The following is a 23,294-nucleotide window of genomic DNA, read 5'->3' as shown; positions in this document are numbered from 1 at the left end:
GCAAGAGAGGGAACACAGCAGGGGGAGTGGGAGTGGGAGAGGCAGGCTTCCCGCTGAGCAGGGAGCCCGATGCAGAGCTCAATCCCACGACCCTGGGATTATGACCTGAGCCGAAGGGAGACGCTTAACAACTGAGCCACCCAGGCACCCCTAGATTTTTATTTATTTATTTGATAGAGAAAGAGCACGCTAGAGCACAAGCAGGGGGAGGGGCAGAAGAGAAGCAGATCCCCCACTGAGCAGGGAGCCCAGTGTGAGGTGGGATCCCAGGACCCTGGGATCATGACCTGAGCTGAAGGCAGAGGCTTCACCAGCTGGGCCACCCAGGCAGCCCAAAATCAACTGATTTTCCACAATGGTGTCAAGAGTATTCATTGAGGGAAGAAGAGTTTCAGCCGCACAGTGTTGGGACAACTCTGTGTCCCCGTGCATAACCAGAACTACATGCAAAAAAGAACTCAAAATGGATCAAAGACCTAAATGTATGATCTAAAACTGTAGAAATCTTAGAAGAAAATATAGGAGCAAATCTTCATGACCTTGAATTTGGCAATGCTTCCTTAAGCCTAACACCAGAAGCACAAAGAAAACACCAAGCGATAATTGGATTTCATGAAATGAAAATCTTTTGTGCATCAAAGGACAGTACCAAGGGAGTGAAAACAAGACTTACAGAATGGGCGAAGATATTTACAAATCACATATCTGATAAACGTTTTTTATTCCCGCCACCTGGGTGGCTCCATTGGTTCCTGAGGGTGTAGGCCAGGACCTTCGGGAGGCCAGCCTAAGCCCCAGCCTCTGGGCAGGCGGGCAGGGGAGAGGCGCGGGGTGTGGACGCAAGCTGCAGGCGGAGCTGGACCCAGCCTCAGGGGTGCCCTGCATTTGAACCCCCAGGCTGGAGAATCTGTGTGCAGACTGGGCTGGACCGGAGGTGGGTGCAGACAGACCCCCCCGGAAATGCAGGTGGCCCAGTCCCTCCTGCCTCATCAATAGGGGATTAAGTCAGTTCAGGCTTTTGAAAACCAGGACTAATGAAATCCTTAAACAGAAATTACAAAACTAGTAAATGAAGTCATAAACCAGTAGTTTTGGTGTTAAACTTTACATTCATTTTATTTTATTTTTTTAAGATTTTATTTACTTATTTGACAGACAGAGATCACAAGGAGGCAGAGAGGCAGGCAGAGAGAGAGAGGAGGAAGCAGTATCCCCGCTGAGCAGAGAGCCCCATGCCGGGCTCGATCCCAGGACCCTGGGATCATGACCTGAGCCAAAGGCAGAGGCTTTAACCCACTGAGTCACCCAGATGCCCCTTTACATTCATTTTAAAAAACATTTTTTGAGTTTTTATTTATTCATATAAGTAATCTTTGCACCCAATGTGGGGTTCAAACTCAGGACCCCAAGACCAAGAATCGAATGCCTTACTGACTGAGCCAGACAGGTGCCCCAGACTGTCCACGCATTTTAGAACAATCAGTAGAATTTCATAAAGAGCAGATTTATGTTTAAGAAAAACTAAGCAGTAAGTTCGGGCAAGAGGCCCAGGCCCAGCCTTCGCCATTCCCACGGCCCGCCCAGCCTCTCCAGCGGAGTCGGCGGCCGGGGGCGCCTCCGAGGCTCCCAGAGCGGGAAGGCGGCTCGGAGGCTTTGCACGTGCTGTTCCCGCTGCAGCCTCGCCGGGATGTCCCTCCGTCCCCCGGGGCGCCCCTGCCCGACCCCCGCGGGCCCGCGCCCCGGCGCCGCGCTCCTCTCCCTGCCCCGCCGGCCAAGGGGCGCCGCCGCGGCGGTGGGGGCGGGCGGCCGGCCGGGGCGACAGCTGGGTGGGCGGCCCTGACCTTCGGGTCCGATCGATGCCGCGCTCCCCGGCGCTATAAAGGGGCCGCGCGGGGCTCGGGCGGCCGCGGCAGCGCTCGGCACCCCGCGCGCCCACCATGGCCGTCGCGCCGCTGCTGCTGCTGCTGCTGCTCCGGGGCTGCGCCGCGCTGCCCGCGCCCCCCAGGTGAGGGACCCACGCCCGCCCCCCGCGCCCGCCCCTGCCCCCGGCCTGGCCCTGACCCGGCGCGCCCTCCGCCCCGCAGGGCCCCGCGGCACTCGGACGGGACGTTCACCAGCGAGCTCAGCCGCCTGCGGGAGAGCGCGCGGCTGCAGCGGCTGCTCCAGGGCCTGGTGGGCAAACGCAGGTGAGGGCTGCGGCGCTCCCCGGGCTGCGGGCCGGCTGCGGGGCGTGGCGCCCGGCGCCTCCGGGACTAATTCTACTCGGGATGGGGGGCAGCGAGCAGGACCCGGAGAACAGCACGAGCTGGACCAAGTCGGCCGAGGGCCGCCTCTGCCTGCGCTGGCCGGACGCGCCCACCCTGCAGGCCTGGTGAGCCGCGCCGCCCGCGGTGCCCACCAGCTCCTGCCCCGCACCCTTCCTCTGCCCGCCCCCCCGCAACCAGGACCCAGGGTCTGGGGCAGGAACGGGGCGCGGCAGGGACCCCGGCGTCTGGGAAGGGGAAACAGTGCTGGTGAGCAGAGGAGGCCCGGTTCCCCCAGGGGGCCGCAGTCTCCCGCCCCTGACCTGGCTGTCCCCACAGGATGCCCCTGAGGGATCCCCTGGATCAGACCTGGTCTCCCCAGTTGTCTCCTGGGGCCGGGTCTGGGGCCACCTTTGCAGAGCCAGCCATCCCCGCCGCGGAGATGACCCGAAGCAGGTCCTGAGGAAGAAGGAGTCCCTGCACCAGCACCGCGAGGGGATGGGGGAGGGGAGGAGGAGGAGGGGTGGCACTTGTCGCCAATAAAGGAGGAATCCAGACGCTGGCTCCGTGAGCTCACTCCGCGCCGTCTCCCAGGTCAGGGCGGTCAGAATGCAGGAGGCCCCGACCGCAGCTTGTAGCCGGGTGACCGCACCCAGCTGCCCTTTAACCCTGGAAGCCAGCGGGGCGCCTCTCCTCCCTTATCTCTCCTGTCCCGGGAGCTCCCCAGAGACCTGCCTGCATCCCTGTCATCCACTCAGCAAACACTCGGGGCTCTGGGTGCGCGGGTGGGGGGCACAGGACGTCTTCCCAGAGGCCGCGGTCGGGCCATAGACAGGCTGGCAGAGTTAGGGGGCAAGGAGGCCGGGCAGGAAGCGGTGACAGAGGGTCCCAGCATCCGCTGCAGAGAGAGAGGACGCCCACGTGTGTCGCGGCTCCGGCTCCAGGTTCTGTGGTCTCTCGTGGCTGCTCTGAGCCTGACGAGTGGGGGGTCATGACAGCCCGGGAGGTTCCGGGGCATCCGGGAGCCAGAGAGGAACCACCTGCGGGGCCCTGGGGGCACAGCAGCCAGGCAGAGCGGAAGGACCGTGGGCCCCCCACCCCACGCCCGTCACAGCGGCCCCTCCCTCCCGCTCTCCCTGGCTGCCACTGCGGCTGAGGCCCAGCCCGTGGGGGCGGGGCAGGGGGCGCCTCTGGGGGAAGGGCAGTTGGGGGCCTGGGCCAAGGAGCCTTGCCAGGAACTCCTCCGTCCAGCACCAGAACCCATGGGGACCCACGGCCCCCCAGGAGCTCCCAGCAACCTCCTCAAGTTCCGCCGTCCCCGCTCTGCGGGCCTGCCCCCCCCCCCCCAGGAGACTGGCTGGTTTCCAGGACAAGCAGGGGTGACCCCAGGGCACAAACAGCCTCTTCCTTCCAGACCTAGAGGGTTGGTGCAGGGTAGGGGGAGGAGGTGGACCTGAAGGGAGCACCTGGAGCCTGAACTTTGCTACGAGATGATTCTGGAAGAAGAGGCCGGCAGAGGGGCTGCGGGATGGGGGGCAGGGGTGGGTACAGCCACACAGAAGCCGCAGCTGAGCCCCTGTGGCTGCCGCCTGGCTCCCCGCCCAGCTCCTGCCGGCCCAGCCCCTCCCCCACCCCTCCCCAGGCCCAGGGTACCCTGAGCACCTTCTGCGTCCTGCCCTGGTGTTTGGGAGCTGAGCCCCTTGGTCCCCATATGTGGCCCAGCTCTGTTGGGGAACCCCCGCCTCGCCCCCTCCCCACAGCAGGGTAGGCCTGGCCAGGCGGCCGGCGGGAGCCCCCTTGGAGGAGGCCGGTGGTGGCTTGTGAAGGATCATAACACGGGGCGGTGCCTGGCAGGGGCGAAGGTCGCCCCTGCCGAGCCGCCACCAGCAGCGCCCGCCAGCTGCTCAGAGGGTCTGGCCAGGGGACGGCCGCCAAGATGCGGGCTTGGGCCCTGCTGCTGTCACTGCTCATGGCCACGGCCCGGGCCCAGGGTACCCGCGGGGCGGGGGCAGGTGGGCTGGGCGGTGGGCAGGCCCCAGGAGGGCACTGACTCTTCGTCTCCAACTTTCCAGTCTGCTCTGTGAGCAACACCGTCTTCGAAGTCCCAGAGAACACTAACCGGAGCGAGCCCCTGGCTGACATCTCTGTCCCTGCGGGCCAGCAGGTGACCCTCGGACCGTCGTCCACCCCCTACGCCTTCCGGATCCAGGGGACTCAGCTCTTTCTCAACGTGACCCCCGACTATGAGGTGCAGATGGCAGGCCGGGCGGGGTACCCCTTGGGGGAGGCTGGGGGGCTCACCCTCCACAGGACCCAAGCAGCCACCCGTACCCCTCCCCAGACAAGGCGTCCCAGGTGGCCTGAGGCTTCTGTGCCCTACCCCCCGCAATGACTGGCCCTTCTTGGGGCCCCAAGGCAGGTAGGGTTGTTGAAGGCTCGAGCTGCCTGGGCCCCCGATGCCCTCCGGACTTAGCAGGGCTGCTGGGGACCTTCCCTGCCTGTCTCCTCACTTGTGACGTGGGGCCAGCACGCTGTGGTCAGCTGGGCAGGTGACCCGGACCCCCGTCTGCCCCCTCAGGAGAACACGATGCTGGAGGCGCACCTGGAGTGCAGAAGCGGCAACACCGTGGTGAGTACCCCTAACCGGTCCCCCCGCCCCCTGTGGCCACCCCCAGCCCGTGACGTCAGCGCACTCCAGGCTCCGGCCTCTCCATTCTGCTCAGCTTGGTTCAGGGCCACTCCCTGGTGACCTCACCCTGTGGTATGTTGGCGCCCACACTTCCTCCCGCCTAGACTCCGCCCTGAGATGAAGACCCCAGCAGAGACCCCCAACCCAGAGCCCCCAACACGGAAGGCCCTTCACCCTGCCGGGTCCCTCGCCCCCCACTGACCCCCCATGTCTCTCTGTCAGCAAGGCTGTGGGCTCTGCCTCAAGCTGGACTCCACATCAATCAGAGCCTTGGCCACCAGCATCTCCTTTCTGGAAACTTCCCACTGTCAACTGGTCCGCTTGCTCCCCTCTTGGCCCTGGCCAGTCCACTCTCAGTGTGGCCAAACGCTCTGATCAAGCAAGTGGACTGCCCGGCTGCTTTCTCACTCGGAGTCGAGGCCGCACGGACCGTGCGGGGTGCAGGCTGGGTGCATGGACCCCGACCCCACTCCAGCCAGCCTTGAGCCCTCTTCCCCGATGGGCACCTGCCTCCCTCTCCCACCGTCTCACGTCTTCCCTCCAAGCTCACCTTCCCAGAGAGGCGCTGACCGCCCTGTTCTAAGCTACAAGCCCCGCATCCACGCGCCTGCCGGCTGGACTGGACCCACGGCCCACGGGCTCCAGTGCTCAGAGCGTGCAGGTGTCCTGGCGCGGACAGCACGCCCGCCCGCACGACGCCGCGGCACGCGACTCCGGAAGACAAGGCCTTCTTAAACAGCCGCCGTGCCGCGGCCTCCTCAGCATCATGTGACACCAGGCGCCCTCCCATTCCCACAGTCACAGAGACCCCAGCAAAGCCCACCTACTGAGACTGGCCGCTACTCCTCCTGAGTGCCTCCCGCCCTCCCCCTTTCCGTCCCCACTCCCTTCCCCCCTCCCTTCTTCCTTTCTAGGTTGGTGGATTCTTTAAGTCATCTCTACCCGCAGTGTGGCTTAAACTCACAACCTGAGATAGAGAGTCAACTTCTCCCACCGAGCCAGCTGGGCGCCCCTCTGAAGCCTCTTTTTTTTTTTTTTTTTTTAAGATTTTAAAATTTATTTAACAGAGATCACAGCAGTCAGAGAGGCAGGCAGAGAGAGAGGGAGAAGCAGGCTCCCCGCCAAGCAGAGAGCCCGATGGGGGCTCGATCCCAGGACCCTGAGATCATGACCTGAGCCAAAGGCAGAGGCTTAACCCGCTGAGCCACCCAGGCGCCCCCTCTTAAGCCTCTTTCGATCTACGGGTTCTCCTTCTCTCTTCCTTTTTCTTGAGAATGATTTCGGAAGCAACTCGAGTGTTCTCCCACTGTTCTCGTCAGGGGTTTTGCCGGGTGCCCCCCACCTGCCCAGCACCTGTGCAGCTCTCCTCCGGGGCGCTGGCCACCTCGTGAGCTGCGGCCTGCGTCTGTGGCCTGTCCGCCGTCCCTGCCAAGCAGGAGCCCAGGGCCAGCGGCCGCCAGAGCGCAGCTCGGCTGACCCCACCCTGTCCCGCAGGTGACGCAGCTCCGAGTCTTCGTGTTCGTGCAGGACGTCAACGACAACCCGCCCGAGTTCCCCTTTCAAGTCAAGGTGGAGAGCATACCTGAGGTGAGTGAGAGGGGCCGGGGGCTTGGCCATGGGGGTCAAGGGCGCAGCCAGACTGCCCCCTGCTCCCCCAGGACACGAAAGTGGGCGCCATTGTCATCCCTGAGACGGCAGTGGAGGCCCAGGACCGCGACCAGGATGACGTCTTGTTCTACACCCTCCAGGAGGTGACCCCGGTCAGTGCCCCCCAACCCTCCCTCTGTGTCCTCCGGGCTCCGGGACTGAGCCCCGTCCCCTGCCTTCCCAGGGCGCCAGCAGCTTCTTCTCCCTGGTGGGCACCAACCTCCCCGCCCTGCGGCTGGACCGGCGTCTGGACTTCGACGCGCTGCAGAGCATGAACTTCCTGCTGCTGGTGCGGGTAAGCAGGCCGGGGGCTCAGGTGTCCCCCCGAGCCGCCCCAGCCCAGGACCCCCGGGCCTGATCCAGCCGGACTCCGCTGCCGCAGGACACGCGGGAGGAGAATGCAGAGCCCAGTCACACGGCCACGGCCACCTTGATCCTGGAGGTGCAGCCTGCTGACCTTCGCCCGCCCTGGTTCTTGCCCTGTGCCTACTCAGACCCCCACGTCTGCATCAACGCCGAGTACCACGGAGCTGTCCCCACGGGGCACCAGCTGGTACTGAGGGCAGGGCGGGCAGGAGGGATATGGGGGCAGGGCCTGGGGGTCAGGGGCCACATTGGGTTGCGATTTTCATGCGAACGTTCTTTGGAAGCCAATCCCACCCAACCACGGGGTGGCCAGCGGTGAAGGCGCCCCTGAGCCTAGAGGGGGGCGTGTGGCCCGGTGGTCTCAGGGCAGGGCCATAGTCCCGTGGGCTGGGAGGGCGGCAGCATGAGGGGCCGCGGTGGTGCTCCAGGCGGCCTCTCTGACCTGCTGACGTCCCTGCTCTGGCCCAAGAGGCCCATGGAGACGCCGGAGCACCTGCTCCGACTCCCCCTGACCCCGCCTGTCCCGCGCGCCCCCTCTGGAGACGCTTGTCGTGCCGTCAGTCAGTGTCTTTGAGCAAGTCAAGTCGGCAGCAGCGGGTGGGGGGCTGGAGGGCCCTCGCAGAGAGACGACTCTCCTCTCAAGGGAAGTCGGACGGTCAGCTGGGCCCAGCACCCCAGCCCCACGGCGTCTCCTCCTGTCCCTGCAGCCAGGCCCCCTCGTGCTCCGTCCTGGGCCCATCCACGCCGTGGACGGGGATCAGGGCATCAACCAGCCTATCCTCTACAGCATTGTGCGGGGTGAGTGTGGGCCACACCCGTTTCCCTCTGTGTCCTGCACCCCACCCCCACCCGGGCTGCGGGGACTCCAGGGGACTTGGGCAGAGCCCGTGGGACTCTGACCCCAAGCTTTCCCACCACCCTCGCAGGACAAGAAGATGGCACGTTTGCCATTGGCGCTGACTCGGGCAATCTCACCATGACCGGAAGTGTCCCCAGCCCAAAGACCTTCACTCTGGTCGTCAAGGTGGGCGCCCTGGCCAGGCCTCCACGGCCTTCCTGAGCCTCAGGCCGCAGGACTTGCCCTTGAGGACCCGCTGGTCGCTGAGGCCTCCCCTTCCCCCAGGGTGAGCAGGCAGACGGTGCCCGCTACTCGGTGACCTGGGTCACGATCGAGGCCCGAAATGCCGCCGGGAGCCCGCCCTACTTCGCCAAGAACCGCTACCACGGCATGGTGGCGCGCGGCTCCGGAGGGGGCGTGGAGGTCAAGGACGCAACCACCCCCTCCCTGCCTCTGAGGGTCTGGGCCCAGGACCCTGACTTCCCGGTAGGTGCCGGCCCCGCTGCGGGTGGCCTGGGGGGTCAGAGGGGCAGCCGGGCCCGGGACTCACTGGGCCGAGTTTAGGACCTCAACTCCGCCATCGCCTACCGCGTCACCAATAACACTGACTTCCGGATGGACGGCGAGACCCTGCTGACCGCCACCCTGCTGGCCAACGAGGGGGTCTTCTACGCAGAGGTGAGGGCAGGGGCATCTCCAAGGGGCAGGGGCTAAGGCGCAGCCTGCGAGGGACAAGCCCCCTTTCTGCTCCAGGTTGAGGCCAACAACACGGTGACCGCGGGTACGGCCCGCACCGTGGTGGAGATCCAGGTGCTGGACTGGGAGAAGCCCAGCCCCCCCCCAGGTGAGCCGGACGCGGACCCCCCAGGCAGCCGTTCAGGGAAGGCCTCTTGCCTCAGCGGGGCTGGTGGCTTCCCCAGGGCGGGCGTGCGGGGGGCAGAGCCCAGCTCGAATCCTGTCCCTGGCCCCCAGGTCCCTCAGGCCCCCCAGAGACCCCCACATCCCCAGAGGCTGGAGGAACAAGCAGGCCCCCCAGCAGCACCACTTCGGAAGCCCCCAGCCCCCCGGGGCCCTCTCAGGGACCCTCTCCGACCGGCTCTGCGACCCCCGGGCCCTCTCAGGGACCCTCTCCGACCGGCTCTGCGACCCCGGGGCCCTCTCAGGGACCCTCTCCGACCGGCTCTGCGACCCCGGGGCCCTCTCAGGGACCCTCTCCGACCGGCTCTGCGACCCCGGGGCCCTCTCAGGGACCCTCTCCGACCGGCTCTGCGACCCCGGGGCCCTCTCAGGGACCCTCTCCGACCGGCTCTGCGACCCCGGGGCCCTCTCAGGGCCCACACCCCCCTTCAAGCACAATTCCGAGGCCACCTGCCTCATCTACGCCTGGGGGGCCCCCCGGCGTGGAAACCAGCACCTTCCTCCCATCAGCTTCACCCAGCGGGGGCTCAACACAGACGGTGAAGCCAGGAACCTCTCAGCCGACGCCTCCTGGGCCCAGCAGAACCCCCGAGACCTCAGGTAGCCCCTCTCATTTGCCCCAGAGTCACCCTGATGCTTACTGCGGGGGGTCCTAAGACTCCCTGTAGGGCAGGGCCCAGCCGGGGCGGGGGAGGCCCGGCCTGACCACACTGACCATGAAATCCCAGGGTCTTTGCTCTGGTCTGGGCAGAGACCTCTTCTGGGGCTGCCGACAAGGTAACCCGGGGAAGGTGTATGGAGGAGGGGGCAGAAGCCAGATTCGGGGTCCAGTGGGCCTGCAATTCCAGGCTGTTCTCTCCAGGGGCCCCAGTACTGCCTTCATGGTCCCTCCTATGGTGCTGGGCGCCGCCTTCCACCAGGAGCTGGTGGGCCCTGACCCCCACCGCCCCCCCTCCTTTTGGCAGCCTCTCCAAGGGCCCCGGGAACGCTCGGCTCCTCGGTGGGGCGGTGGGCGGCGGGGGGGGGGGGGGTGGTACCACGCGCCAGAAGCCCAGCTCCGGTCGGACACCCGGCCTGGCTTGTCACGGTGTCCAGAGCCGGGGGCAGGTGTGCCCGGGAAGGGCGTGGGGTGCGATGGTCAGTGGGTGCCGTTGCTCCCAGGGCCAGGGAGCGGCGAGCCAGGCGTCGGGGCAGCCGGGGACCGGCGCTTCTCTGTTGTGGACATGGCGGCCCTGGGCGGGGTGCTGGGCGCCCTGCTCCTTCTGGCTCTGCTCGCCCTCCTCATCCTGGTCCGCAAGCTCTACGGCCCGCGGCTCGAGTGCTGCTCCGGGAAAGCCGTGGTGAGGCCCTGGGGGCTGGGGGCCAGGCCTAGAGGGGGACAGAGGGAGAGGGAGAGACAGGCAGGTGAGGACAGAGCCAAGGAGAGGTAGAGAGGGGGACAGAGAAGGGGCAGGGGGGAGCAGAGGTGAGGAAGGCTGGGGTCTGGTCCCCAAAACGGGGAGCAGACCGAAAGAGGCAGAAAGGAAGGACTAGCCTGGGTCCTCGTCTCTGGGGTGGGGGTCCCGGCCCAGGCCTGGGGTCCTGCTTGAGGCCGTAGCTGTCCCTCTCCCCTCTGCAGGAGCGCCAGCCCCTCAGCTTTGACAATGAGGCCTTTGACGGCCCCCAGGAGGCCAACTGGGCGCCAGCTCCCCGCTCCTCCCCTGGTCTCATGCGGGCGGCCCCGGAGCCTGCGGAGGCCCCGGAGCCCGTACTCCCGGAGCCCCCCAGCGCCACGACCCTGCGTCCAGCCTCAGAGTCCCCCGAAGTGGCCCGCGACGCAGGCAGCCCAGCGGCCGTGAGGTCCATCCTGACCAAGGAGCGGCGGCCCGAGGGCGGCTACAAGGCCGTGTGGTTCGGGGAGGACATTGGGGCTGAGGCCGACGTGGTGGTCCTCAACACGCCCGCTTCCGACGCGGCGGGGGCCAACGACTCTGGCAGCGAGGCCAGCAGCGATGAGGACGCAGATGCCAGTCCCCACGCCGATGACACGCCGAGCACGGGCTCCTCCTACATCTAGCTCAGCTCCCTGCCCCCCCCCCCCGTGGGCCAGACCTGATGTCTGCCGGCCGCTCGCCCCCACTCCACCGCGCACAATAAAGCGACAGCTTCCAAGTTCGGCTGCGTGACAGTCGGCGGCGGGCGGGCCAGGGTCCCTCCCTGAGGTGCCGGCGTCCCTCCCTGAGGTGCCGGCGCATCCCATCCCTGGCCCCGCCCCTGCCTGGGCTGGCTCCGGGGGCGCCCGTGGCGCTGGGGCTTCCCGTAAACCACGTGCCTTTCCACGCTGGCGCCAGCTGGAGGCCTCAGTTCCTCTCGGGGCCTGACCGCGGGGGCAGGAGGGGGGCCTGCACTGCGGGGCCCCCAGCTCCCCAGCTGACATGGAGATTCTTGCCCTGGAGGAAAATGAGGCTCTCCAAGATGGAGAGCAAACTTCCTGGAGACCTCGCAGGGGGTGACAGCCAGGGGGCCTGTGAGGTCCCCTGTGGGCAGTAAACGCTCGGTGCGAGGAGGCACCCGGTCCTGGCTTCCGACTGTCACCTTTGGCTTGGTGCAGGGGCTTGCTGGAGTGACAGGACTGGGTGGCAGGAAGCGGTGGCTGCAGGCCATGGGTGGGGGAGGGGGGTTGTGGCAGGCGGACCCCCGCTGGGAGGGGCACCAGAGCCACAGAGTGGGGGCCAGAGCCCCTCTGCTGGCCTCCCCAGGGTAGGACCGCAGGCTGGACTTCCTCCCTGACCCCCTCCACACTGTCCCTTGTGGGTCCTCTGCGTTTTTCCTATGAAAAGCCACCACAAACTGCTTTCCAAATGTCTGTTCTCAGGGTATGAGTATTCTTGTCTGAACAATTCTCATTAGGGTTCCAAAGGCGGAGGGGTGGGGGCGCCTGGTTGGCTCTGTGGGTCCCCTGCGGACTCTGGATTTCTGTTCAGGTGGTGATCTCGGGGCCTGGCTTCCAGCCAGGACGGGTGCACTCAGTGGGGACTGCGGTTGGAGACCCTCTCCGACCCTCTCCCTCCGTTCCTCCCTTCTGCGCGCGTGCCTGCAAGCTCTCTCCCACAAACAAATCTTTAAAGAACCCAAACCAGCAGGGTGCCTAGATGGCTTAGTCGGTGGAACACCTCACCTTGCTCTCAGCGGGGTGTTTTTTTTTTTTTACATCTTATTTATTTGACAGAGCGAGATCACAAGCAGGCAGAGAGGCAGGCAGAGAGAGAGGAGGAAGCAGGCTCCCTGCGGAGCAGAGAGCCCGATGCGGGGCTCGATCCCAGGACCCTGAGATCATGACCGGAGAGGAAGGCAGAGGCTTAACCCACGGAGCCCCCCAGGCGCCCCATCAGCGGGGGTCTTGACGGTGAGATCCCCCGCGCTACTCTGGGCGCAAAGCTACTTAAAAAAAAAAAAAGTCCAAAGGGCAGGGCTGCCCCTTGGCCCACGCCCTCGTCCACGACCCACTTCCCCGGGGAGGAGAAGAGCCTGGTTATGTGTGGGGTCTTCAGCCCCACTGCCTCCCCACCCCCACGAGTTGCCAGTGGCCCCCGCCCCGTCCCTGCGTGTGCTCCTTGAGGGAGGCACTGGACCCCGCGGACCGGCCAGTCCCGCCGCCCCTGCACGACCCCCGCCCGCACCCGGGAGCCTCGGCGGGGGCCTGGGGAACGCGCCCCCCCAGCACACAGGGGACCCCCGCCGCCGGAGCACGTGACTTCCTCGGCGGCACCTGCAGCCCCGCCCCGCCCCGGCCCGTCCGCATAAAAGCGCGCGTTCCGGCCGCTCCGGGAGACCAAGCTTCCAGCCCCGGCGGCCCAGCGCGCGGGGAGGGTCCGGCGGCCGGAGTCGGGGCGGGACGGAGACGTGGGGGTCGCCCCGGGGCGGGACGGGGACGTGGGGGTCGCCCCGCTGACGGGCCGCGGGTGGCGAGCGGCGAGCGGCCCCGGCTTCGGCTTAGGTTTCGCTTTCCCGGCGCCCGGGGCGCGCCCCAGCCCGCGGCCGCCCCCGCGGTGTCTCCGCAGGCCCGACGGCGCCCTCCCGCCCGGCGCTGGCCGCCGGCTCCACACCCGGGACCCCCGGGACCCCCGCGCCCCCCGCGCCCCCCGCGCAGCGAGGATGGCCGCGGCCGCTGACAGGTGAGCCCCGTCCCGCCCCGGCCGCGCGGTCCCTCCGCCGGCGCCCGCGCGCTCACCCGCCGGCCGCCCGCCCGCAGGAGGCCCCCGCGCCTGCTCTTCGGGGACTGGCTCCTGGGGGAGGTCAGCAGCGGCCGCTACGAGGGCCTGCGGTGGCTGGACGCGGCCCGCACGCGCTTCCGCGTGCCCTGGAAGCACTTCGCGCGGAAGGACCTGGGAGAGGCTGACTCGCGCATCTTCAAGGTGGGACCCCAGCCCAGCCGGAGGAGGGCCGGCCCAGGGCCTGGCACGCGCCCCCAGGCTCACTCACACCGTCTGTCCCTCTCCCCAGGCCTGGGCGGTGGCCCGCGGCAGGTGGCCGCCAGGAGGCAGGGGCGGAGGTGACCAGCTGGCCCTGGAGGGCGCGCTCCGGGCGGGCTGGAAAACCAACTTCCGCTGTGCGCTGCACAGCACCCAGCGGTTTGTGATGCTGCAGGACAACTCGGGGGACCCCGCTGACCCGCACAAAGTGTACGCGCTCAGCTTCGAGCCTGGGGAGAGAGGTGAGGAACCCCCCAGGGGCAGCCGTGGAGGGGGCAGGACATTCTGGGCAGAGATGGGGCTGGGAGGGCACTGGGAGGACACAGCCCCCACGGCGGTGCTTTCCAGAAACTGGCCTCAGAGAGGCTGGTGCCAGGTTGTTGTGGGAGGGCAGGGAGAGCTGACTGGGCCTGCTGGGATTGGTGGGGGGGGGGGGGTCCCAGCTCGGAGGGCCTACCCAAGCGTCCCACACCCCGGAGTCTCAGCCCACACTGCCCTGATCCCAGTTCTCTCTTGGACGGTGCAGGCATTCAGCAGGGGGAGAAGGCCCTTGAAGATGCCCTGCCCTTGATGGTGAGCTTGTTCAGCCCTCAGCGTTCCTGGGGGGGGGGGGGGGCTGCCACTCTTCCCTGGGGCTGGGACGCTGCTGACACCGGCCCCCTCCTCCCCTGCAGAGTGGGCTCCCAAGGACATGCCTGGCAGGAGACGCTGCTGAGAGGCCAGGGCTTGGGCTGACCCCTGAGCTCTGTGCCCCGAGCCCCTCTTCTGGCTCAGCGGACAGTCCCGGGGATCTCTTGCTCCAGGCTCTGGAGCAGAGCTGCCTGGAGGCGCACCTGCTGGAATCTGCATGGGTGGGGGGTCCCGTCTCCCCAGAGGCTCCTGGTGAGAGGCTGTGTTGGGTGGGGGTGCTCGGCCCTGCAGGGTTCCATGCCGGGGGTGGGGGCAGGGAGGAGCGGGCAGGAGGGCCGAGTCCAAGAGGAGAGGGAGAGGCTAGGGGTGGGGTGGGAGTGAGGCGGCCATCCCGTGGCGACGAAGCTGGGCCTGTCCAGCTGCTCCCAGCTGCGCTTTTCCTCCTCAGGCCTGGAGCTCCTCAACACGGGGCCGTCCCTGCCAAGGCCAGGAGACACGGCCCCCGTGCACCAGGTGCAGGAGACAGGTAAGAGCCAGAGGCGTGCGCGGGAGTGGGGGCCCGGAGGGCCGGGTTTCAGCTTGAGCCTTCCTCCCCAGACGCAGGCCTGGCCCCCGTCCCGGAGCCCTGGCGGCCTCCACCAGAGATGCACCCTTGCCCCCGGGCGGCTGCTGAGCCTGGATCGCAGGTAGAGCCCAGCCTGAGGGCCCTGGATGTGACCATCACGTACAAGGGCCGCACGGTGCTGCAGGAGGTGGTGTGGCATCCAAGCTTCGTGTTCCTCTACGGGTCCCCGAGCCCAGCCACCATGGCCACTGCGCACCAGCACGTGGCCTTCCCGAGTCCGGCCGAGCTCCCTGACCAGAAGCAGCTGCACTACACGGAGAAGCTGCTACAGCACGTGGCCCCCGGACTGCAGCTGGAGCTCCGGGGCTGCAGGCTGTGGGCCCGGCGCCTGGGCAAATGCAAGGTCTACTGGGAGGTGGGCGGGCCCCTGGGCTCAGCCAGCCCCTCCACAGCCCCCCGCCTGCTGCAGAGGAACCAAGACACCCCCATCTTCGACTTCAGCACCTTCTTCCGAGGTCAGTGATGCACCAGACTTGGGGCCGCGCCATCCCTGCCCGCTCCTGTCCTGCTGGCCCCCCCCCCCCCCGGCTCACCGGAGTCCCCTCCCGCAGAGATGATGGAGTTCCGGGCTCGCCGGCGTCCAGGCTCCCCGCACTACACCATCTACCTGGGTTTCGGGCAGGACTTGTCAGCTGGGAGGCCCAAGGAGAAGAGCCTGGTCCTGGTGAAGGTGAGGCTTGGGGTCCCGGGAGGCAAGGCCGCACCCAGCCCCCATCTATCCTGTCCTGTCCGACCTGACCACACCCTCCCCACAGCTGGAGCCGTGGCTGTGCCGGGCGCACCTGGAGTGTGTGCAGCGAGAAGGCGTGTCCTCCCTGGACAGCAGCAGCCTTGGTCTCTGCCTGTCCAGCTCCAACAGCCTCTACGAGGACCTGGAGCGCTTCCTCATGGAGGTGCAGCGGCCCGCCTGAGGGCCGGCCCGTCTCCAAGCCAAGAAAAGGCCTCAAGAGTCAGTGCTTGTGTCGGGCGGAGGAGGGGGCAGCCGACTTCAGGGAGCCCCCAACACCTCCAGGTCCGGGACGCCAGGCGACCGCCCTGTCCCCGCCCGCCCTCCTCGGTCTTCACAATGAAGAAACAGGCCACACGCTTTAGAGCCAACAAACTCTACTCGGAGAATACAAAACGCTTGGGGACAGTAGCAATCTGCTCCTGCAGGTGTGCTGGGGAGGGGGCACCACGAATGGTCGACTCTGGGCTGTGTGCAGCCCCCCTCCCCGCCGGCTCCCAGACCCACCGACACTGCGCTCTGCTCGTGGGAGGCGGCCAACACGAGCGTCACTTACAGAGCGTAACAGAGGGCTGGGCATGGCCTTCCCTTGTTACTCCGGAAAATAAAACCAGGCCGTCGGCGAGGGGGTCAAGGAGCTCCTTCCACCCGCCAGGCCCCTCCTGATCACCAAAGCCTTTGCCTTTCAAGTACTGAGTCAATCAAGAAGTTTCTAAAGATAATCCATTTTTGATAAATTAGAACACAATGGAAACTGTGTATCTATAATATACATATAAAAAGGTCCAGTTTGAAACTGAGCAGGGCAAGCGCGCAGGGCACACGTGATCGCGGGAGCCCTGGTACCGGAGTGCTGGCGGCTGTCTTCCCAGGCCTCTGCGTCTGCCGTCCCCAGCGGAAGCGCCAGGGGCGGCCTCAGCTCTCCGGGCCCTGGGCGGGCGCCTCCTCCCCAGCCTCGGGCCGCCGGTGCCGGCGCATGTGTCGGTATTTGTCCACGTAGGCCCTGACCAGGTTGCCCACCTTCACGGGGTTGATCTCCCCACTCCTGCTGTGGCATATCTGGGGGCGTGGGGGAGGGGCACACATGACCCAGATATCCCCCCAGAGGTCACAGGCACGGAGCACGACCCATCCCCCTGCCGGGGCCGCCTCGCAGGCCTGCTGAGGGCCCTGCCCCTGGCCAGACAGGTGGCCGTGGGCCCCAGGTTGGGCCCCAACGCCCTGGGTCCGAGATCCGCCCGAGGGCTCGGGCTCTCCCACCCGCGGGAGCGGTGCGCCCGTACCTCCTGTCTCTCGCCCGCTGAACAAGGGACGGGGGTGCCGTCCTGTCCCCTCACCAACACCCATGCTTCCTCTTCCCGAGCATCTGACCCCCCCGCGCGCACCCACCTTCTGCACGGCCTTGCGCAGGATGTCCTTGTACTCCTCCTTGGTCACCTCCCGCTTCTGGTAGAAGGGCTTGATGGCCAGCTTCACCTCCTCGACCGCCCGCTCCTGGACCTGCAGCTTCTTCATGTACTGAGGGCGAGCACGGGGGTGACCGCCAGGCCAGCAGCCGCGCCGCCAGCCCCCGCTGTGGGGCAGGGGGCCCACACTCACCTCCTCGTTCTTGGCCTTCTCCACCGCAGGCCTGGGGGCCGCTGCCCTCTCCTCGGAGTTGCTGGCGCCGGTGCCGTAGGCGGCTGGCTCGGAGGCTGCGGGCAGGGCAGGGGGCCCCGGGGCCGGGCTCTGCGTGACCCCGCAGCTTGCCAGGGGAAGGCTCCCGTGCAGGATGAACTGCACCGCGGGCTGGCCGGCTGCCACGTACGGTGGGAGACTCACGGGCAGAGCTGGGGCGGGAGGCAGGCTCGGGGTATAAACCTGGACAGAAACGCGCACGGCTCAGGGCAGCGCTCCCCACTGCCATAGCAAGAGCCCCGGCCAGAGAGGGGAGCCCTCAGCTCCAGCCCGGCACCCACCTGAGAGGGCTCCGCCTCGGGGAAGCCAGACTCTGGAAGCGCGTAACCGGCGGGAGGGGGCTCAGAGAAGGGTGCCTGCTGGAAGCCCACCGAGGGGCCCACATCTTCTGCTTCCCAGACCCCTTCCCGGGGCTTCTGGGGCCTGTGGAGCGGCATCCCTGAGGGCCAACACAGGGGAGGGTGGGTGCTTTTGGCCGCCCTGGGCCAGAAGCTGCTTCCCGGCTGGAAAATTCCAGAAACGTGTCCCAGCAGCAGGGGCCCAGCCTAGGCTGCAACCACCTCTCTGCCTCGCGGTCTGCGCGACCCGAGTGCCCGAGGAGATCCGTGCGTCACCCCCCTCCAGCCACACATTCCATCCCCCCACGCCGCCCTGAACCGTGCCCGAAGTGCCCACGGGAGCGTCCTACTCACGCAGGCCCCGGTCCTCGGCGGGGGCGCCACTCTCCGCCTCCTGGAGGTTCCAGGTGACTCTCTTCACCAGGGCTTTAGCCCGCAGCAAGGGGGTCTGGGGAGGGCCTTCCTCCTTCCCTGTGGGCACCGCGCCCACAGCCTGGCTTCCCAGGGCGCTGGGCACCACGGCGGCCCCAGTGGCCTCCTGCTGGAGCACGGGCCTCTCTTCAGGGCCCTGTGCCCGGGGCGGGGCCTGGGCGGTGTCTTCGCCGTGGATCAACGACACCTCCCGTCTGATGACGGCCACGGCCAGGCTGGTGTCCTGCTGGTGCTGGCCGGCCGGCGGAGCAGAAGGAGTGGGTGGGAAGACTCGCTCTGGGGAGGAGTCTGTGCTCTCAGGGGAGGGTGGGGAGCTCATGTCATCCAGCTGCATGAAGAAAGCTTCGCTTGAAAAATCCTCAAAGACGTGTCCTGCCTCGACAGAGTCACCATAATCCAGGTCCTCAGGCGGACGGCCCGCTGGGGCCTCTGGAGTCATCTTGTGGGGTTCGGCCCCGGCTGGGGAGGCGTCTGCCCCCGCCGCTCCCAGCGGCCTGGCTGGCTGCTCCTGGTCAGGATTCTGCTCCTCCTGGAGAACGGGCGCCAACTTCCTCTCCGGAGAGCGAGGCCTTGGCCGCCTCTCATGGGAACGAGGACGCTGGTGCTCCCGGGACCTGTGCTCTGTGCTCGGCGACCTCGGCGACCTGGATCTACGCTTCCTCCTCTCGTGGGAGCCCCACCGGGCTCGGGGCCGCTCCCGGCTCCTCTCTCGCGGGCTCCTCTCCCTTGGGTGGCGATGCCTCCGCGTTCTCTCCAGGCTGCTGGGGGGTGAGCACTCCCGCCCCCGAGACCTGGACCCTGACCGCCTCCGCTTCCTCCTCCTGCTCTCCCTGTGCTCGTGGGAGGAGCTGCCGGGGCTGCCCGAGCGGGACCTGGACCTCCGCCGGCCGTGACCCCAGGAGTCCCTCTTCCTCCTCCGGCCCTCATCCTTTGCCTTCTTCCGCTTGGCTCGCTCGTGGCTGCTGGAGTGGTCGCTGGAAGACCTCCGGCCCCGGGACTTGGTCTGCTGCCTCTTGGGGTGGTTGTCCCCTACCGGGGGCGACACGGACCGTGAGCTCCTGTCCCCAGAGCGGGAACCTGAGCGAGAGCCCGAGCGGGTCCTCCTGTGCTCCCTGGACGTGGCTCGCTTCCTCTTGGCTTTCTTCTTGCCACGGGAGCTGGATGTGGAGCGGGAGCACGACGGGGACCTCAGCTCCACGATCCTGTGGGTGGTCGTCTGTGGTGCAGCAGGGCTGGGCGGGGCCTCCGGCTCGGCTGCAGTCACGCACGTCACCATCCGCTCCTCAGAACCAAAGAAGGTGCCGCAGGGCAGCTGGCCCTTGTCTTCCCACGGCTCCGGGGTGGATGGCCTCTGGGCCCGGGAGGCTGAGCCCTGACCCTCGGCAGCCCCCTCGCCCCGCCCCTCGCACTCCAGGTCGGAGGTCCCCTCGGCAGCCCCCTCACCCCGGAGCTCGAGCCCGCTGGAGGAGGGCCCCCGAGGGGGTTCGGGCTCCGACCCCAAGACCGTCTCCACGGTGTAAGAGGTGACGCAGCGCACCGTCTGCAACATTGGGGCCTTCGGGCTGTTGATGGAGATGGTGCGTGTGATCTCAGACGGCAGGAGGCCAGAGCCCAAGCGCTCGGGGCTGCTGCCGGCAGAACTGGAGTCGGAGCCTGTGGGGTCAAAGGGGTCGTAGATCTCGCTCTTGAGCTGTTTGGTCTTCCTGATGGAGAACAGGGGAGAGGGATTCTCCTTCCTCTGCACCTTATTGTCGACCGGCCGAAACGTGTTACAAAAGCCGGGGTTGGAGAGTCTGCCGGAATGTGCTGTGTTCCCGGGAATATTGATCCTGAAGCTCTCAAAGGTCGAGCTGACCCCCTTCCCCTTCGAGGGTCCCAGTGAGGCGGGGGACTGGGAGCCGCCCCCGGAGTGCGGGCCAGGGTCCTGTGGGCCCCTGTTGCGTGGCTCACCCTCGGCTCGGGCACCATGGCCGGGCTGCCCAGGGCCCTCCCTGCCCGTGAGCCGGCTGATGCAGGAGCTGGGGATCTCAGCACGCTGCTCGCTGGCGGGGGCCGCGTCCGCCTGTCTGCCACCGCTGTCCTCCCTTCTGACCTTTGGTATCCTTGGTAGCTCAGAGATGTCGGGCCTCCTGGGAGCTGGCTTCAGGGCCTGGCCCGGCAGCGCACCGGCGGGCGGCAAGTGACAGCAGCTAGCGGGGGTCTTGGAGGACGCGGAGCTGGGAAGCAGAACGTGCCGGCTGTCGCTGTCACATCGAGTGCTGTCCCTTTGCTTTAAGCCAGGCCCGCACACGCCTGACTGGTTCTGAGTCTGACCGGACAGAGGGGTCACAGACGGGTCCAGTCTCACAGTCGCCCCAGTCCTGAGTGCAGGGACACGGGAGGGCGCTGGCCCACCATGACAGCTCAGCCCCGCGCTCTGCGGCCCACTTCCTGAGTGCGGCGCTCTGGGCTGCAGGCAGGCCCCGGGCCCAGGGTGCTTGGCGCCTTGGGATGAGCCGCCTGTGCTCCGAGGGAAGGAAATGGGTGCTGAAAGACAAGAAGGCCAGCGGCCATCAGTCCCCGCCGCCCACCTTCTCAAGCGCAAGCAGTTTGTCGCCTGGCCCAGATCACAACGGCCTTCCCCGAAAAGCTGTGCTTTTAACTGCCTATTCCAGGGGCACCTGGGGGCACTCAAAGTGTCTCCCTTTGGCTCAGGTCACGATCTCGGCCTCTTGGGACTGAGCTGTGTGTCGGGCTGGGGAGCCTGCGTCTCCCTCTCCCTCTGCCCCCGACTCCCTGGCTCGTGTGCCTACTCTCTGGAATCAGCGAGTAAAATGTTAAAAAAAGTCATGATAAATAAATATATAAAGGCCGGTTCCCCCTTGGCCCGTGACTGAGACCTCGGTGCGCCCGGGGGTGGGGGGCCGGGCCGGTGCTCAGGTCTCACGAGCCGCCAGAGGCACTTCCTCTTGTGTCTCACGGATGCGTTCTGCACCCATGGAAAAGCGTCCCTGCCAGTTACAGAGGCTTGTCACGGTGGGTGTGTGTGTGTGTGTGCGCGCGTGTGTGCACGCGTGTCACGGACAGGAAGGGCACAGTCAGCCCCATCCTCCACGGCTAGGACCCCCACCCCAAAATCCTCCCAGGGCCCGGCTCCGTGGGGGAGGGACCCCCAGGGGCTGGCCCCGTGGCTCTGTGGGAACGCACGTCAGCCGCGCTACGGCCGCAGAGTCTGTGGGCTGACCCAGGAACCCTGTCTTCGCCTCAACTCCCGGCCGACGCACTCCGTTCGGCAAGGCGGGCAGAGTCAATGGAGAAGAAATGAGAAAACCATGCCTGCTCCGTGTCCGCTCTGAGCGGAGAACGCGTTTTTTCGTTCAACTGTCTCCTTTACCACTGGTTCAGATAAGGAGATAAGGAGATCCTCATCCCAGATAAGGAGAACCAAGGGGCCCATTCCCAGAGGACCAAGGCAGAGAGGGCGTCCCCGTGGACAGGCCCCGCGTGGCAGCCGACTCACCTGCCCTCTTGGCGCTGAGGGAGCCGTCGCGGTGGATGACGACGTCCGCCCCGTTCATCATCAGCAGACTCTGGCCCGACAGGATGCTCCCCACCAGGTCTGGGACGGGGGCCTCGTCCACCTCCGGCTCAGGCGCCGCGGCAGGAACACTCCTCCTGCAGGTGTAGACCCGCAGCTGCCTCCCTGTGCCCCAGCCCCTCACGCCAGGCGGGTGCCCCAGCCCCTCAGCGCCCTGCAAGCGGGCGGCATTGGACACAGCCAGCAGCCAAAAGAAAAGCTGTTCGGAGGTGAGATCATCTGACGCTCATGACCCCAAATGCCCCCAACAGTCCTGTGGCGGGGGCAGGGCATGCAGTGGTGGCCTCAAGCTCCCATAGCTCCTTGCCCCCAATGCACGCCCAGACAGACTGTGGCCGGCCACTCTGTCCTCATGACCCTGACTGCGGCACTTCCTCCCAGGCCAGGTGGAACGCCAGCCCCTGTGGAGCCCCGCTGGTCTGTGCCGCCCCCCAGGACCACGGCCCCTGCCCACACACACCTGGAGAGCCCCACGGCCACGGGCCTGGCTACGGGCCGGTGAGAGCGCAGCGCTGACTGTGACAAGACCCGCCTCTTGGTGCTCAGCGGGGCGGCAGGGCTCGCAGACGGCTCTTCACTGCTGGAGAGGGCACGCGGGCCTGAGAGGCGCTGACCCCACACCATCGGAGGCCCAGGGAGACAGACCCCAGGCCCCTCCTCGATGGCACGTGCGGCAGCACTCGTGCCCCAAGCGGCACATGGGCCCCATGGAGGGGCTTCGTGCTGGCAACGGCTCGCTGGGGTAGGCAAGCTGGACCTCCTCCGCCCGAGCAGGGGCGGCTGTAGGGAGCTCCGTCACACCCCGTGACTCTGAGGAGGGTCCGCGATCGCCACCCTCGCTGTACAAATGCAACGTCCAAGGCCACCGCCCACAAGGAAAGCAGGGAGGTCGCCCTGCCGTTACCTGTCAAAGGGGTCCAGCTCATAGGGGTCTCCAAAGAGCGACAGGGAGGCCACGCCGATGTCCGCTCGCATCAGCCCCAGCGAGGGGTCTGCCGGCTTGTGCACAAATGGGATGCAGGCCCCACGGGCCGGACCCCGGAGGCCCAGCGTCCGTGCGATGCGGGAACGAGCTGTGGCTTCGTTCTGAACCGAAGTCGCAAAAGGCAAGGAAAGGTAAGCGAGACGGGAGCTGAAGCGTCCAGAACCACCACCCAGGAGGCTGAGTATATGCACACGGGAGCCGAAGGGCTTCATGTGTATTAACAACAACGTTCTAGAGGTTTTACTCCAACAGAGTTAACGAGCACATCTCAACACCCTCGACCTAACACACCGCAAAACCGCCCGCAGGAGCTGGGCGAACACCCCGCCGCCGCGGGGGCGTCCGACCCCGCACACACCCCGGCAAGCAGCAGGACGGGCTGTCCAGGCGGCGGCTGCCCATGCAGCGGAGGAGCAGTGCCGGGGAGCCACACCCCCGCATGGCAGGAGGGCCACCAACCCTCCGGGACGGTCGCGTCGGGGGACCACCAGGGCAGCTGCTCTCTCACTGAAACGGAAGCGCAGGCTCCGTAAGCGAGCTCTACGCATGCACGTCGTCAGGCAACGACAAAGGTCTCAGGTGTAAGTTCACGTTCGGTCGCAACAAACACCTGCAGGACGGCCACGACTGGGCTCGTACGTTTCACGTTAACGCGCTCTCAGCGCGCGGCCCGCAAGCGCAGGGAGGACAACCCTTCAGAGCTGGGACCCGTGACACAGGCGGCACACACCTGAGGAAGGGCCCGCCCCGAAGCCTGGGGTGAGAGGACCGGAGCCCGAGGAACAGCCTGACGTGGGCAGTGCTCGCAGGGGACCCTCTTGAGTCACCTCGGCAGGACAATAGCGTCCCGGCCGAAAACGTGGCCGCACGCCCCAGGTGGCATTCCTCTCCCAACTCCCCCGCAGCTCCCACCGGGCTCCCGGGTACCAGGTGACCATCCGCCTGCCTCCCGGACAAGCCGCTGGCCACGGCCCTGCGGCCTCCAGACCCGCTGCACCGCACAGGGCCCAACCTGGGGTGTCAGGATCCTACGCAAGCCCTTGGGATGTCCAGCTCCAAAGGGGCCTGGGAAATATCTTGTCTCAGCCCCATCTTTAATGTGTACCGTGGAAATGTTCATTTTTATCGGTGGATCTCTAAGCAAATACAGA

At 66.8% G+C, this 23,294-nt stretch overlaps 4 protein-coding genes across 10 annotated transcripts in view; 3 read left to right on the top strand and 1 right to left on the bottom strand.

The window, feature by feature from the left end:
* Nucleotides 1–1,855: 1,855 nt before the first annotated feature.
* SCT (secretin) lies at nt 1,856–2,800 on the top strand. The gene is made up of 4 exons (XM_046016822.1): nt 1,856–2,005; nt 2,085–2,186; nt 2,279–2,371; nt 2,583–2,800. Exons 1-4 carry the CDS (start codon nt 1,938–1,940, stop codon nt 2,704–2,706), a joined length of 387 nt encoding a protein of 128 aa, XP_045872778.1. The 5' UTR covers nt 1,856–1,937; the 3' UTR covers nt 2,707–2,800.
* A 1,273-nt stretch (nt 2,801–4,073) lies between these two features.
* Nucleotides 4,074–10,862, top strand: CDHR5 (cadherin related family member 5). Of its 3 annotated transcripts, XM_046016315.1 has the most exons (16): nt 4,074–4,234; nt 4,316–4,491; nt 4,822–4,872; nt 6,427–6,519; nt 6,591–6,692; nt 6,764–6,874; nt 6,962–7,132; nt 7,653–7,743; nt 7,872–7,969; nt 8,069–8,269; nt 8,348–8,461; nt 8,537–8,627; nt 8,756–8,862; nt 8,905–9,301; nt 9,863–10,041; nt 10,320–10,862. In XM_046016315.1, the coding sequence occupies exons 1-16, from the start codon at nt 4,180–4,182 to the stop codon at nt 10,755–10,757; spliced, it is 2,475 nt and encodes an 824-aa protein (XP_045872271.1). In that variant the 5' UTR covers nt 4,074–4,179; the 3' UTR covers nt 10,758–10,862. The 3 variants fall into 3 exon arrangements, with proteins under 3 accessions (XP_045872271.1, XP_045872270.1, XP_045872273.1); XM_046016314.1 differs by having other exon boundaries at nt 8,756–9,301; XM_046016317.1 differs by lacking the exon at nt 8,756–8,862 and having other exon boundaries at nt 9,212–9,301; nt 10,320–10,861.
* A 1,628-nt stretch (nt 10,863–12,490) lies between these two features.
* IRF7 (interferon regulatory factor 7) lies at nt 12,491–15,808 on the top strand. Of its 2 annotated transcripts, none has more exons than XM_046016319.1 (9): nt 12,491–12,855; nt 12,933–13,095; nt 13,184–13,394; nt 13,679–13,725; nt 13,827–14,034; nt 14,231–14,308; nt 14,380–14,862; nt 14,959–15,077; nt 15,163–15,808. In XM_046016319.1, exons 1-9 carry the CDS (start codon nt 12,836–12,838, stop codon nt 15,316–15,318), a joined length of 1,485 nt encoding a protein of 494 aa, XP_045872275.1. In that variant the 5' UTR covers nt 12,491–12,835; the 3' UTR covers nt 15,319–15,808. The 2 variants fall into 2 exon arrangements, with proteins under 2 accessions (XP_045872275.1, XP_045872274.1); XM_046016318.1 differs by having other exon boundaries at nt 12,497–12,855; nt 13,184–13,393; nt 13,672–13,725.
* Nucleotides 15,495–23,294, bottom strand: part of PHRF1 (PHD and ring finger domains 1) — a 28,241-nt gene continuing 20,441 nt past the window's right edge. For 2 of the 4 annotated variants that reach the window (XM_046016310.1, XM_046016313.1), the window contains 8 exons: nt 22,063–22,244; nt 21,619–21,738; nt 21,081–21,235; nt 17,504–20,107; nt 17,093–17,250; nt 16,734–16,994; nt 16,524–16,652; nt 15,495–16,193 (listed from right to left, as the gene is read on the bottom strand). In XM_046016310.1, coding sequence (XP_045872266.1) covers nt 16,050–16,193; nt 16,524–16,652; nt 16,734–16,994; nt 17,093–17,250; nt 17,504–20,107; nt 21,081–21,235; nt 21,619–21,738; nt 22,063–22,244 — 3,753 coding nt within the window. In that variant the 3' untranslated portion in view covers nt 15,495–16,049. The remainder of the gene's footprint in view (nt 16,194–16,523; nt 16,653–16,733; nt 16,995–17,092; nt 17,251–17,503; nt 20,108–21,080; nt 21,236–21,618; nt 21,739–22,062; nt 22,245–23,294) is intronic. The other 2 variants (XM_046016311.1, XM_046016312.1) reach the window with 2 other exon arrangements.

The sequence above is a fragment of the Meles meles genome, chromosome 8 (genome assembly GCF_922984935.1).
Source record: "Meles meles chromosome 8, mMelMel3.1 paternal haplotype, whole genome shotgun sequence".
Classification (NCBI taxonomy): domain Eukaryota; kingdom Metazoa; phylum Chordata; class Mammalia; order Carnivora; family Mustelidae; genus Meles; species Meles meles.
The sequence above is the reverse complement of the archived record's forward strand: the minus strand, read 5'-3'. Positions and strand labels throughout refer to the sequence as shown.